This window comes from Helobdella robusta, assembly GCF_000326865.2.
Source record: "Helobdella robusta unplaced genomic scaffold HELROscaffold_76, whole genome shotgun sequence".
NCBI classification, from domain to species: domain Eukaryota; kingdom Metazoa; phylum Annelida; class Clitellata; order Rhynchobdellida; family Glossiphoniidae; genus Helobdella; species Helobdella robusta.
The window spans coordinates 201,140-217,352 of record NW_008705432.1 but is presented as its reverse complement, the minus strand read 5'-3'; the positions used below and the strand labels follow the sequence as shown (position 1 = coordinate 217,352).

At 34.3% G+C, this 16,213-nt stretch overlaps 2 protein-coding genes across 2 annotated transcripts; one reads left to right on the top strand and one right to left on the bottom strand.

The window, feature by feature from the left end:
• Positions 1 to 128: 128 nt before the first annotated feature.
• On the bottom strand, positions 129 to 5,659 carry HELRODRAFT_139434 (hypothetical protein; the record flags this gene model as incomplete). Its single annotated transcript, XM_009031607.1, has 20 exons — positions 129 to 201; positions 374 to 486; positions 828 to 971; positions 1,073 to 1,144; positions 1,253 to 1,372; positions 1,480 to 1,573; positions 1,633 to 1,748; positions 1,854 to 2,014; positions 2,170 to 2,266; positions 2,401 to 2,546; positions 2,753 to 2,833; positions 2,929 to 3,007; positions 3,348 to 3,471; positions 3,806 to 3,883; positions 4,177 to 4,238; positions 4,352 to 4,471; positions 4,568 to 4,691; positions 4,770 to 4,871; positions 5,161 to 5,260; positions 5,617 to 5,659. Coding segments are annotated over 20 exons (2,049 nt in total), but the record flags the coding sequence as incomplete, so codon positions are not given.
• A 6,058-nt stretch (positions 5,660 to 11,717) lies between these two features.
• On the top strand, positions 11,718 to 15,289 carry HELRODRAFT_181822 (hypothetical protein; the record flags this gene model as incomplete). Its single annotated transcript, XM_009031606.1, has 8 exons — positions 11,718 to 11,904; positions 12,116 to 12,200; positions 12,426 to 12,579; positions 12,808 to 12,958; positions 13,042 to 13,180; positions 13,470 to 13,566; positions 14,717 to 14,846; positions 14,919 to 15,289. 8 exons carry the CDS (start codon positions 11,718 to 11,720, stop codon positions 15,287 to 15,289), a joined length of 1,314 nt encoding a protein of 437 aa, XP_009029854.1.
• Between the last annotated feature and the right edge of the window lie 924 nt (positions 15,290 to 16,213).

The window sequence follows — 16,213 nt, the reverse complement described above, 5'->3', positions numbered from 1 at the left end:
AAATAGATGTCGTATGAATGTTGTTGTTGTTGTTGTTGCTGTTGTTGATGTTGTTGTTGATGTTGTTGTTGATGTTGTTGTTGATGTTGTTGTTGATGTTGTTGTTGATGTTGTTGTTGATGTTGTTGCTGCCCTAAACCGATTATATATATCCTCTCAATCCAAGAATTACTTTTGAACTTGCTGTCTTTATTAAGGGATCTGATAGGGCGTTACAAATTAAATACATACAAACGTACATTTACACACACATACAAACATACAAACACACATACAAACACATACAAACATACACACATACAAACACATATACAAACACAGACACATACAAACACACACACACACACACACACACACACACACACATACATACCTAGAAACGATTGTATTATTGCTCCTGTATACAAAGTTTCTATACACAAAGTGTCCATCTCTGTACTTGTACGTGCTGAAGTCGTCGTGGTAAAAATAGCCGTCCGCTTCATTCTGTTCATTATTATAATTATTTATAATTATTTATTATTATTATTTATTATTATTGTTTATTATTATTATTTATTATCATTATTATTTATTATTATTATCAATTAAACCAGCCCCCTCTAAAATGTACTCACTCGCAGTGACGAGCATTTTAGACTAATAGGATTTTATAATTATTTCATTATTGATATTTGGTATTTGGAGTTAGAAAATAGAGGGAATATTATTTATTATTATTATTTATTATTATTATTATTTATTATTATTATAATTCTATTTATTATTATTATTATTATTAAAATCATCATTCATCATGACCGAAATTATAATCATATGATGATGACCTTATTGTCGAGATAAATAAGCAATGAGTAAGGATCGTTCAAAGCAGCTGATGATGATGACGACGACGACGACGATGATGATGATGATCGTCTTATTCTCTCTCTTATGGGTATTATTGAACCTCCTCTATAAAAGACTGGAATCTGATGATGATGATAAAGATGATCGTAATGATGATGATGATGGAGACGATGAAGATGAAGAAGATGATGATAACGACGATGGAGATGATGATGATGATGACCTTTTCCAAAGTTACCGGCACATCAACGACTTGACAGCCTTTAAAAATTTCATAGGAATCACCGTACCATATCTGTTGAGATGATGGTGATGATGGTAATAATAATAAGAATAATAATAACATAATAAGAATAAGAATAATAACAATAACAACAGCAGCAGCTGTAGCAGCAACCACAACAACCTCATGGCAGCCAGGCAGATAGACGCTAACAACGTTAACAGCGCTCTTCACGATAGGCTGAACGAGAATTGAACTGCCAACCATGTACGTGTTGTATATCTCGAACGTGTCCTCGCTCTGAAATTGTTATAATAATTATTATTATCATAATTATAATTACAATCATAATTAATAATGATAATAATTATCATTATAATTAGTATAATTAAAAATTTATAAATAACCTCCGGGAATTCCACCCACAAAGGCCTCATTAACGGCATACCGCTCGTTTCGGACTGGTAAAAAAGCAGGTACCAATACGGCAGTAGGCGGTACCTTTCGCATAAATTATGTTAATTAGGACGATTTGTAATAATAATAATGATAATTATTACCTCGAGACGATGGCCTCTCTCATGATGGTCATGTGGTAGCGATCGAACAGGTAGGGCTCCCTCCTCTTGGTGTCCAGGTGAGCATGTGCTCTGAAGAAGGGCTGGTAGGTCGCCGCCTGGTAGTCGTCATGGTGGTCGTGATCATGGCTACCAACCTACCAACCAATCACAGCCAGCCAACCAAACACAGCCAGCCAACCAATCACAGCCAGCCAACCAACCTGGTACCATCTAGTGAGCAGCTCAGCAGACGGATTTCTAAAAAAGCCGCCAACATCGGCTCCGCTGAAAGTCACGCCAACCAGATTCAAGGTCAACAACATGGACGTGGAAACTTCGAGATGCGACCAATCAGCTGCGTTGTCGCCAGTCCACACTGCTCCTGATTGGTCGATTAATTTTTTGAGTCAGTTTGAATGTGTTTCGTGATTGGTTGGCTGTTCTTAGCATGTCAGCCATTTTCATTAATTACAATAACAACAACAACACAATAACAAAAAACATCCTCATCATCATCTTCATCCCCATCTCCTGTACCATATCTCTGGGACCCGGCAAAGAAGCTTCTAGAAAGAACGAATGGACGTGTTCTATTTTTAGATCTAAGTAAGTGACCTTCAAATGTTGACCTTTGCTGGGGGTGATATCATAGATCATCATCGTCATCATCATGACAACCGCCATCATCATCATCATCATGACAACCGCCACCATCACCATCATCATCATCACAACCATCATCATCATCGTCATCGTCGTCGTCCTCACCACATAGAGGCCGTAGATGTTATGAACCTGACGATGTTCGATGCTGCCAGCTGAGTGCAGCGCGTCTCGATGCATGCTTATTTCCGGTCCGTTGAAGACCGACGGCTCGTTCATGTCGTTCCAAGTGTACAGGTCCTTCGTTGAACCTGCCTCGGCCGGCCGGCCACAAAAGAAAGAAGAACTATCACTGCTTGTATATCGCTGCTGCTGCCGCAACTGCTGCTACTGCTGCTACTACTACTACTACTACTACCACAACTACTACTACTACTACTACTACTACTACAACAATTACTACCACTACTTCTACTACTACTACTACTACTGAATTATTATTATTATTATTATTAACCTTCGTAGTTGTGGTAGAGAAATTGATTGGACCAAAACTTCCTGGCCTCCGGGTTGATGAAGTCCAGCCAGGCTGATGACCCTTATAACGACAACAACAACAATAATAATAAAAATAATGAAATAATAAAAATAATGATAATAATAATAATAATAATGATGATGATGATGACCCACCAGGCCAGCACCAGCCTTCGTACTCGTTGCCATCCCTATCCTTCACCAACAGATCCGAACTTCTTGCATTGCTGTATTGCTGATAATGATGACGACGGTGGTGGTGATGATGATGATAGTGGTGATGATGATGATAGTGATGATGATGATGATAGTGATGATGATGATGATAGTGATGATGATGATGATAGTGGTGATGATGATGATAGTGATGATGGTGATGATAGTGATGATGGTGATGATAGTGATGATGATGGTACTATATAATTAATGATGATGATGACGACGACGATGATGACGATGATGATGGTAATAACAGCGATTATGAAGAAGTCCAGTTTGAATAATGTAACCGTCATCATCATCATCTTCATCGTCGTCATTTTCAAAATCATCATCATTATCATCGTCGTCATCACTTTATATTTAGTATCTTTTTTGAAATGCGGGTCGACGGCCGCGACCATCTTCCTGGTGGTCAGTGCGACATCGTCCAACAACTTCTTGGGGTTGCCGAAACGGTTCGAGTCGAAAGTGAAATATCTGGCGAGGACGATTATCAAGACCACTTATTATTACTATTATTATTACTATTACTATTATCATTATTACCGTAGTATCGTCATCTTACGCAATTTACTGTGATAGGAACACGATTTGAACATAATTTAATGCTGATTCTATTTCTCTCTGTGTCAATTTAAAATGTATGGCGAGCATTGTAGAATATCTACAATAATTTACATTATAAGTTTTATTACTCTAACTTTATAATTACAATGTGGGCTTTGAGATGAAAATAAAAGCATATTCTCATTATTGTTATTACTATCATCATCATCAGCACCATCGTCGTCATCGTCATCATCGTGATAACCTCTTGTCGTCTGTATGTTCGATATCCAACCAGAGGACGTCCAGTGGGATGTTGTTGGCGTCGAAGCCTAAGATGACGCTGGCGATGATGATGATGACGATGATGGCGACGATGATGATGATGGTGATGACGATGGTGACGATGATGATGATGACGATGGTGACGATGATGATGATGATGACGACGAAGATGATGATAATGACGATGATGTTATTAATGGTGGTTGTGATAATTGTTTTTGAAAATAATGACGATGCCAATTATCAAAAACAGTATTGGTAATAAAAAAAAACCATCGTCATCATCATCACCGTAATCATTATCATCACCACCACTGTCATCATCATCACCACCACCATCATCATCATAACCTGTAGACATCTTTTTCATCCATATAATTCCATCTAGATTGATGATATCCAATGGCAAATAACTGAAAAATGGATAATGGATTGACGACGCTGATGATAATAATAACAGCAATAACTAACAAATCAACCAACCAATCAGCAAAGAAGCAGCAGACCGACCAATCACAAAGCTTACCGGTGGCAAGGGTGTTGTGCCAGTCAAGGCGGCGTACTGTCTGAAAAGCTCGTCTGCCATTGGTCCAAGCATTATAAATAGGTCGATGATGCCACTTTCCGACAGCCAATGAGAATGAGCCTAAATATATTTTTTATATGATAATAATGTCTGTGATGAGGATGAAACGACGACGACGATGATGATGATGATTAAACTGACCATCATAACCATCACCATCATCATCACAATCATCACCACCATCATCATCACCATCCTGATAACCTCATCCTTCTTGTGATCAACATCGACCCAGGTCTCAGTTGGATTGTTCCAGTACACTCCAACCGTCCACTTTGCACTGAAGATGATGGTGGTGGCGAATAATAATAATAATAATATAAATAATAAATAATAATAATAATAATAATAATAGAACCTGTGAGCGATTATATAAGGTACGCTGCCGTAGAGGGCCATGTTGTTGTTCAGCTCGTACTCGAACACGTCCAAGTTGTACAACCTGTATGGCTCGTCGTGCCTGGACAGTGGGGAAGACAGTGGTGGTGATGATGATGATGAGGAGGATGGCTGTGATGGTGGTTGCAGATGATGATGACGATGGTGGTGGTGGTAACAGATGATGATGTTTGTAATGGTGACAATGAAATAAGGATGGATAGCAAAAATGAAGCAAGGATTGACTTCAGCGTTTTTCAAATCAACCCATCATCAACATCGTCATCCTCATCGTCGTCATCATCATCGTCGTCATCATCATCATCGTCGTCATCATCATCATCATCGTCGTCGTCGTCACGGCAACGAACGTGGTAGAGAGCAGATGCAAGTTAATGTGTGCATGTTCAGGTAGGCCGTACAGGTGCTTGAATCCAATGAATTCGACATCCAGTCCAACTGAACTGGGGCCTGTTTGTATGTATGTTTGTTTGTATGTATCGTGTTTGTATGTATCGTGTTTGTATGTATGTTTGTATGTATGTATGTTTGTATGTATGTTTGCATACATTAGTACCATCTAGTACCATATAGTACCATCAATAGCTAGTTAAATGTTAACCACAACAAAGGATTATAAAACACATTCGAACGAACGAACGAACGAACGAACAACCGAGCCAACGAACGAACAAACGAACACACACAGAAACGAACGAACGAGGTAGCGAGCGAGCGAACGAACGAACGAACAAACACACACAGAAGCGAACGAACGAGGAAGCGAGCGAGTGAACGAACGAACGAACGAACGAACACAGACACACCATGTGGTCTTGTATCTTTATGTGAGTGGAACATTTCAGTCCAGTCTTCCTGATGTTTTTTCTTTAAAGAAAAAATTTAAAATTATTTATATAATTATTATTATTATTAAAATAACTATAATTTATATTATAATTAACCTGCGAATCATCATCATCATCGTCGTCAACAGCGTTTGCATCATCATCACCACCACTCCAAATCCATGAGAACCAGCCGGTCCAATGTTTCGGGCTAATAATAATGCAAATTTATAATAATAAAAATTATAATTAAAAATATTATTGAGAGAAAATTCTCCCTTAATGAATGTAGCATTGAAATCAGCAGCAGTGAATGTGAATGTGAATGTGAATCAACACACATTTCCATGTGAATGTGAATCAACACACATTTCATGAACATTGCTAGCTGGATCTCTTTGCATTCGGACGTGGTCACTGCAACAACGGAGCCAAGTACCTTAACCATTAAGCCATCACATCCAGCCTTATTTATTCTCATTAACCTTTTTCCTTTCTGAGTTTTTTCCACGTGTAGCATTTGTTGCTTGTTTACGTGCACCATTGGAACGTTTTTGTAGAAAGTTTCCAAAGAAAATAAATTATATCGAATTGTTATTGTAACAAGTTCTTTGGTTGTTAATTCAATGTGGTTTTCATCGCCTTCTGTTACTTGAAACCTATGTATGCGTGTGTGTGTGTGCATGGTTGTTTGGTTGGTTGTATCAGCATAGTTAGTTATGTGTGTATGTGTATGTATGAGTGTCTCTGCATGTGTGTGTTTGCGTGTATGTATGTATGTATGTAAGTATGTATGAGTGTCTGTGTGTGTGTGTGTGTGTATGTACAAACTTAAACAATGAAAATAAAAAAAATACTATTTGAAAATAAACAAAGTATATAATAAATAAATTAATTGCTTCATACTGCAATGGTTGCAACTCCAGAAGCACATCTCCTTGGGGAATTTCGTAACGAGGCCTATGAGGGTTTAGTTCAACTATTTTCAGCCTGATAGTTTTATCAGCATAACTGTACAACTGAAACTCCAAATTTTCATCATTTGTGATTTTATTCTTCAGAATTCCTCTGACTTTTGTTTTCTCAATTGTGATTGTCTCTGGTAGAGCTATGTAGGGTGCAAACTCCTTATGTCTGAAGTCACTAAATTGATAGAAAAATAGGAATAAAAAACTTGATTAGGTAAAAAAAATAAGCAAAAATTGGATAAAAGTGAAAATTCAAAATATAGCAATTTATAATAAAATTGAATTTATTCTTTTATTTACCGACAAAAGGAACTTTGCAAGCATGTCTTAAAATTCGATCTATCCACAGCGAGAACCACACTAAAAAAACTCCCCTTCAAAATTAGAAAAATTAGAAAGGCAACTGCCATCATCATTAAAATTGGTGACATGTTTTTGTGGGTTTTTATATTTAAGGATATTTAAAAGTTTTAATTTTATGTAAATTTTCAAATATTTGCAATAAAATAAATAAAACTTTCAAATGTTTTAAAAGGTAAAATTAAAGATATTTATTTATTTTTAAATCTATATAATAAAAATGAAAAGTTAAACTATATAAACAAAAAATTTAAAAGTGAATTTTAATTCATTTTAAAATTATTATTACAAGTGAATTGCAGGAATAGAATTTTTGGTTAAACGATCATACATATTTTTAAACACATACTTGCATTTTTACGTTATGTATTTTAACGTTTTTAACAAAAAATTAATAAAATAAATTTTTTAACAACTATTTAATGAGTTTTTAATCGAAAAAGTGATGTCATTCGCCCTGAACAATAGTTAGTACAGCGCCTAAGCATTTCATTAAACTACATTTTATTTAAAAGTGGCATTAGTTATAAATAACAGGTGTGAATGAGTAAATACAAATTTATTTTCATCAAAATTCACCTTTAAAACTCATTTTAATCACTTTATCTCATAAATTTAGAGAAAAAAACACTTAAAATTGTATTTATTTAATTGCGTTTACCACCTAATTTTCTAATTCAAACCACACGTACGATAAATTTCAAAATAATAAATAATGGTGGCAGTCACTAGCTAGCCAAAAGGTAAACAATGAATTTTTGGAATTCTTGATTTTGTTGGCGCTTGTTAGTGAGTTAGTCACGCAACAAATTTACAACACAGCAGTACAATAAACGGTAAATAAATGGCTCTTGGGGTTATTTATGCCTAAATTTACTACTGTGTTGATTTACTAATAATTGCTAGTCTAATGCCCTCTAACTAATCAATGTAAATATGGTAATTAATAGTAATACTAACTATAAAACTAGCTAAACTCTATTCTATTCCTAATTAATTCTACTCTCTATTACTTATTCATTAGTGACTAAGTGACGGATAATGTTGATGTTTTGTTGAATTTATTAATTAGTGCTTCCGTTTTTGAATGTGTCCTGTGCTATAGTAGTGTAGTCCATTCTCTATTATATGCATTTATGTTATTTTGATTTTGTTACACGTTATTACCTCAAATAAGGAGTGTACTTTTGTGTTTGTTGTTCACACTCTGCTGTTGAATTGATAAAATCATGTGTTAATAATATATGCGTAATATTTGGCAGAAGAATCACATGGCAAAGTTATTTTAAAAGTTTACTGTCCATATTATAGAGTTTAAATTAAAATTTGTGAGTAAAATTTTTTTAAATTGAAAACAGGAAGGTGCAAAAATATATTAAACAATAAAAAGGTTGATCAATAAACTTTTTTCAAATTAAAAAAAAATCACCATGATACCATCTAATTACTACACTAACAATGTGAACCTTTTGAACTTGGCCGACGATGGCCCATACAACGCAAGTGACTATGATGATTTCAACAATGATGATGATGAGGAAGATGAACAGCTGCAAGAAGAACGAGACAGAAGGATGAGAGCGAGGATGATGGCAATGGACCCCAACTCTAATTTCAGGCACATCCCTGATCATGGAAGATACCAGAACGAAATTAGTGAACCTAATTATTATGCAGGGTCAGTAAAATTAAAATCAATCAACTTATTTTGTTTAAATTGAATCAATAAGTATATGTATACATACACATGAACATATGTAATATACATGGATGTATATATATATATATATATATATATATATATATATATATATATTGATTTATATGTATATATAACATACATACATTATTTAAATTTGTAAATAATATCTATTGAAATACCAATATTTGCTTAGCTTCTCTGCTTTAGGTATTAAATTACTATTTGGTAATACATGTAAATTTATATATATGTATATATATGTATGTGTACATATGTGTGTGTACATATATAAATATATGTATTTGTACTTGTGTGTGTTTTTAATTTATCACTTTTATTCACAGCGAAAATGATTTTCTTCCAAGCAACAACAACATTTTCAACAGAAGCTTTAATGCCAACAACAACTACAGTGGCATCAGCAACAGCATCACCACCAACAACAACAACAGATTTTTCGATAACACAAATTTAAATTTCAGACCATCTTCACGAAACTTTTCAGAAGCCAGTAGCGTTGCCGGCTCTTTGAATCCAAACAACTTTCCGAACCACATTTCAAACGTCAACAACTTCCCAGACAACATCAACAACACAAACGCAAGTTTCCTAAACAACACCAGTTTATTGGAGAACAGCAGCAACAACATTTTCAACAACTACCCATACAACAACATCACCAAAACCAACAACAACAACAACATCAACAGGATTAGTAATTCTTCGAGAATTACTGAACTTATGGCAGCTGATGCTGTTTGTATATTTTTTAAATTTTAATAAATTTTTTAAAAATTTATGTTTGTGTGTGTGTGTGTGTGTGTGTGTGTGTGTGTGTGTGTGTGTGTTTCAACTTGAAAAATGTATTACATGTATGTTTGTATGTATGTGTGTGTTTTATTTGTATATATGTGAGTGTTTTTTAAATATATATTTGTGTGTGTTTGTTTGTTTGTATGTGTGTGTGTGTTTGTATTAATTATAACCTCATAAAAAAAACTATCTTACAGCAGCAACATCAGCAACTTGTTAAAGACAGAGTTGGGAGTGCTAGAGTACCATCATCAAGTATGTAGGAATGCCTGCGTGTGTGTGTGTGTGTGAGTGTTTGTGTGCGTGTTTGTGGGTATATGTATGTATGTATGTGTGTATGTATGTATGTATGTATGTATGTATGTATGTATGTATGTATGTATGTATTAATGTATGTATGCTTGCGTAATAACTTATAATAATGAAATTTCCAAAGGAAACAACAACAACAGCAGCAATGTTAATCCAACCGCTGACAGAACTTATTCAAGAATGTCAAATAATCCTACCATAGGTTTATTATTTTTAATTATATTGCTATTATTGTTATTGTTGTTGTTATTATTGTTGTTGTTGTACAGACAAAAGGATATCTCCCTATGTAGCATCTTTGGACCCCCCTGGCCTACTTAACAGCAGCTACAGACCTCAGTCAAGTACCGCCCTGAACAGACCACAGTCTGCCAATCATTTCATTAATAATAATAATGGTTGGTTGGTTGGTTGGTTGGTTGGTTGGTTGGTTGGTTGGTTGGTTGGTTGGATGGTTGGTTGGATGGTTGGTTGGTTGGTTGGTTGGTTGGTTGGTTGGTTGGTTGGTTGGTTGGTTGGTTGGTTTAAATTAGTTTCTCTTTCAATCTTAAGCCACCTAACTTGACCCAATTTTTAATCTAAAAATAACTTGCAGACTTGGACATAGGCGTCCAGAAGCCAGAACTCTCAGAGGTCATCGACTTCTTGAGCCACCACAATGATGTGGTGAAGACCAATGCGGCTGCTTACTTGCAGCACCTCTGTTACATGGATGATAATGTTAAAGTTCAGACCAGGTTGACGTGTGTGTGTACGTGTACGTGTGTGTGTGTGTGTGTGTGTGTGTGCGTGTGTGTGTGTGTCTACTTGTATTTGTATTTGCATGTGTACATGTGTCTTTCTGTAGTTTTTTCTTTGCTGAAAAATGTTGATTCGTAAAATTACTGACTTTGTCATAATTATTATTTAATAATCTACTATTTTCATTTCTAAAAAGTTAATATATATTGACGCACATCCCTGTTTCTATTTATAGGGTACTCCGGGGAATTCCACCCCTCTTGGAATTAGTCAACCACCCATCCGTCGAGGTTCATAGGGCTGCATGTGGGGCCCTAAGAAATATTTCATATGGACGCGCCAATGATGACAATAAGGTGGTTGGGAAGGGTTAGGGTTATTTGTTCAGTTATAACAACTAGATGGCGTAATAGTTGGTTAAAATTGTTTGAATCCATTGATTCTATGATTTTTGCAAAAAATTTGGAGTTTTTTGAAAAATTTTTCCGAAGTTCTTCTTACATTTTAAAAGTTTTTAAAATATTTTAAGGCTTTTGAAACATTTGATAACTTTTGAACAATTTTTTCAAGAGGGAGATAAAGAATTTAGGCGGAATAACAACGCTAGTAAGATTAGTCAGGAAAACATCAGATCTTGAAATCTTAGAAATCGTAACCGGTATCATTTGGAACCTTTCGTCATGTTCGGTGAGTTTAGTTAGATGTGCATTCATTGCCTGTAGAGTATTTTCAGTGAATGAATGAATGAACATGAATAGGTAGATTCGTAAATGAATGATGGATGAATTGATTGATAAGTGCTTGAATGAATAAATTATTGCTGCATCATCACCCTCATTGTCACCTTATTATCGTCATAACTACCACAACCACCACATATCATAGGATATCAAGAGACACATTATAGATGAAGGTCTGAAAACACTACTCGACCAAATCATAACTCCTTATTCTGGCTGGGGTAGGGTGCCTAGTCAGACATTACCTAATGATCCAAACAACAACGGTAACAAACCACATTATAGATCTACCATTTTTAGAAACGCCAGTGGAGTCCTGAGGTATGAAATTAACTTTCATGTGAAGCGCTATATAAATCCTTAAATAGGAATTCGAAAAAATGTTTTTCTATAAATAAACATTACAGGAACGTAAGCTCGGATGGCGAATACGCGCGCAAAAAAATGCGTGAATGTGAAGGTCTCATTCGGAGTTTGGCCTTCGTGATTGGTGTGGCTCTGACCAATCAGGATTGCGATAACAAATCCGTGGAAAATTGCGTTTGCATTCTCAGGAACTTGAGCTATGCCTGCCAGGAGGTCGCCGATCCGGACTATCTGAATCATCGACTTTTAGCGCCATCTGTGAAAGGTGGGGAAAGTTTTTTAGTGGGGCGTGGGGCAAGATTTAAAAAAAAAATTTCAGATTTTTTCATAGGTGCTTATGTGCTTGCAGGTTTTAATTTTATTTAAGTTTTATTCCATTCAATGTTGATTCAGTTGCAGAGTTTCGTCGGTTTTGTTTAAGTTTTTGTGATATTTTACCATTTGAAATTAATTATAGTCATTAAAACGCATCTAAGATGGACAAACAGGCTGCTTCGGTAACAAGTCAAAGTCATCAAGCAAGTACAAGACTGAAGCTCAGAGAAATAATCTGATGCCTGGGTCCGACCTCCATGTTCATCTTGTTGTTGTTGTTGTCGGTGTTTTTGGTTGATGCTAATGCTGTTGTTGTTGTTGTCGTTGTTGTTACAATTAGTTATAATGCTATATTTTTATTGAAACTTCTTTTTTAATTGATTCCACCATGCAGCTCTCACCAACTAATCATATAACGGCGTTTTAAATTAACTCTCCTCTCACCAATCAATCACATTACGACACATCTAGAAACGACCAATCAAAATCGAGCTCTGACATGACGTACTTGTGGTCGCCAAGAATACTGGACATATATCTGCCCCTGTTGAAAGAGTGCAGCAACCCTGACACGGTCGAAGCAACAGCGGGGGCCATTCAAAATTTGGCTGCCTGTGATTGGCAGGTTTGTTGGCCAATCAGTTTAGGGGGGTTGTGTGGATTGGCTAGTTAATAAAAGAAAATATTTTTGTTAAAATTCTAAACCCCATCCACTGACCAATCGTTGAAGATATTTCTAATTTTTAACTAATCACATGACGACATCTAAAATAAACTCCCCACTCATTGACCAATCACGAAACGACATTTAAAACTCTCCACTCATTGACCAATCACAAAACGACCACTGCAGCCATCTGTTGATATTAGATCGGCAGTCAGACAGAACCAAGGCTTACTGACCATCATCACCTTACTTAGTTACTCATCTGATAGAGTCATTTATTCGGCAGCTACCGCTCTCAGGAACTTGGCCATCGATGAAAAGAATAAAGATCACATTGGTTTCTGTGAAATTTAAATAATTTCTACATTTGTTTGTCTTTGTTGTTAAAAAATACAAAAAGTAATCAAAAACTTCCTTCAGGGAAATACGCGACAAAAGATCTGACGAATAAGCTGCCAACGTCAGCTGAGCCGACGGAGTTCATACTATCCAATGATACCCTGGCCGCTATTGAGTCGACCCTCTATGATATTATTAAATCTAATTCCACTTTTGCTAGGTGTGTGCGCATTTGTGTGTGTGTGTGTATCTGTCTGTCTGTCTGTCTGTCTGTGGTGTACTGTTTATGTATTTTATTATATGTAAAGTTGTGAATTCGTGAAAAAAAATTAAAGTTAAAATATCAAAAATCGATAATGAGCAAATCGTAACTTGAAACATCTTGTAGCAGTAGCAGGTCATGAGTTTGACATTTGAAGAATGTTGAAAAATAGGGTATGAATGAATTTAACTTCAAAGTATCTATAAATGGAATGTGATAAATTAAAATTTGAAATATCTAAAAATAGAATCTTCGTAAAAGAAGGCGGAGTTGAGCGTTTGATGAACATAACCCGGGCACCTCCGGGCATATTCGACGAAAGAGTGGTTCGATACGCCAAGCAGGTGCATCCCTGCTTTCTCACTACCTATAACTCGATCAGTCAAATCGTTCTGCAAACTTTCATTTCAATTGTTCAAACAATCAAATCGCTTAAGATGAATTGCGTTCTCACATGATCAATTTAAACTTCAGGCAATTATGTTACAATTAATCATTCAACCATATTTTTATTCGCCCAAACAAAACCATCCATCTAAAACGTCTAAACACGATTGACTGTTGCTCAAAAATCATCAACCATTCAGACCTCACCATCCAAAACTCAACCAATCAACTCACATCATACGAAATTAAACTAACCAACCAAAATTCACCATTCAAAAATCAATCAACCAAATTCCTTCTTAATAGATCCTCCAAAAGATCTGGAGATACAGCGAATTTCATGATGAGCTGAAGAGGAATGGCTGGAAAGCAACTGATTTCATTTTTGCCCCTAACACTACTGGGTTTGTTTGACTAATTAGTTGGTTGGGTGGTTGGATTAATGATTGATTGGTTGGTTGGTTGGTTGATTTATTGGTTTATTGTTCATTGATTGAATAGTTTGTTGTTCGAACGTTTGGTTGGTTGATTCATTTATAAACTACTGTGCCAAAATTAAAAATTCAAATTCGAAATTCATCCAATAGGAGCAAGTCATCGGCTGAGAATACAATCAACCGACCAATCATGAACCAGGGCCGTAACTACCAGGATAACACCATCGTTTACAACAACAATAACAACAGCAAAAACAATAATAATAATAACATTAATACATTTTATAGCAACAACAATAACAACAGCAAATATAATGTAAATTATTCCATTGGCTAGTATTTATTTTTTCATTTCATTTTTACTTACGTAAACGCTAATAATAACAGCACTAATAACATTAATAATAATAATAATAACAACAACAATGGTATAATAATAATAAATATATTTTTATGTTGTATTTTTATAGGGGACAAGATGACTGCCGAAAGATCAACAGTAGGAGTCTTTATTTCATATTATATTTATTTATTTATTCATTTATATTTCAGTTAAAATTTAAATAATTTTAATAATAATTTAAATGTTACTAATATAATTACTAATATAATTAATAATTGATGGTAATTATGAGTTTACGCATAATTTTCTCATTCATAATTTACCAAGGTGAACGATGATGATATAGCATTGGACGTGCTACAAAACATGGAACTTAACAATAATAATAATTATATTAATAATAATAATAATAATAACTTTAATAATTATAATAATAATAACTTTAATATTAATAATGGTAATGTTGTTGGTACCTACAGGCCAAATAATAATAATAATAATAAACAACAACAACCACACTTTCCAACAGGCAATTTTATTTTTCCCAACAACAACAACCACAACAATAATAATATAAATAATAATAATAATATTAACTATGGTAATACCGTTCTTGGTAACACTACTTTTACAACACTACCTGGCTATTCGAATGACAGCCTGCAATACAGCAACTACAACAACAACATCAGTAACAACGACAACAACATCATCAGTAACAACAACAGTAACATGAACAACAACAACATTGACAACAGCAACTTAAGTCTGAATCAGTTGTATACAAAAGTTCAGCCCAAACAGCAGAGATACAACAACAACAACAACAACGCTGCTATCAGCAGGATGAATATTGTTGTTGGAGGAGATAATGATCTAAGTATGAAATCTCTTGTTTGAGAGTGAGAGAGAGAGAGGGAGAAGAGAGCGAAAGAAATTATGATAATTATAGGAAGATGATGATTGATACTGAGTACGTATGAAGTAAAATAAAAAGGAAAGAAGTAGCTAGAGAGAGAGAGAGAGAGAGAGAGGGAGGGAGAGAGAGAGAGGGAGGGAGGGAGGAGAGAAATAGAGAAATCATAATTAAGAAAGAATCAATTTTCTTATTGACAATTCAATATATCAATAATCAATTTTCTTATTGACAATTCAATATATGTCCTTTGTGGACTATTTAAATTTTTAAAGTTATAATAATATTATTGCTACTCTTGATTTATTATCGTCAGGACAAAACAGTTCACCATTTTTTTAAGAGTTCTTTTTTTATAATAACATAATTATTATTATTATCTTCATAATTAAATTCATATTTTGAAAAAAACGAAAGAATTTGTCTGTACAACGCCTTATTAACCTATATACATAATGTCATGTAAATGGCTACATATCATCATTATCCGATTATGAATTGGATATTCATGCGATATATATATTCTTATTTATTTTTAAATATATATATATATATATATATTTATTTACATTTTATTCAATCAATCATTCATTCGATTTTTTAAAATATTTCTTTCGTCTCACAGTTACCCAATATCTCTGCATTATTTTTATATTGTGTTTATAAACATTTATTTATAGATATATAGCTAAAGTTATATATATATATATATATATATATATATATATATATATATATATATATATATGCATATTCTAAATGATATTAAAAGATTGATTTGTGCACTGAGTTTTTATTGGTTTATTGGAGTATTTTATTTTACATGTTTTCTAGTTTTTGGTTTTAACAAATTTTGGTTTTTAGTTGAAATTTAAATATTTTTTTAAAATATTATTGTTAATATGATT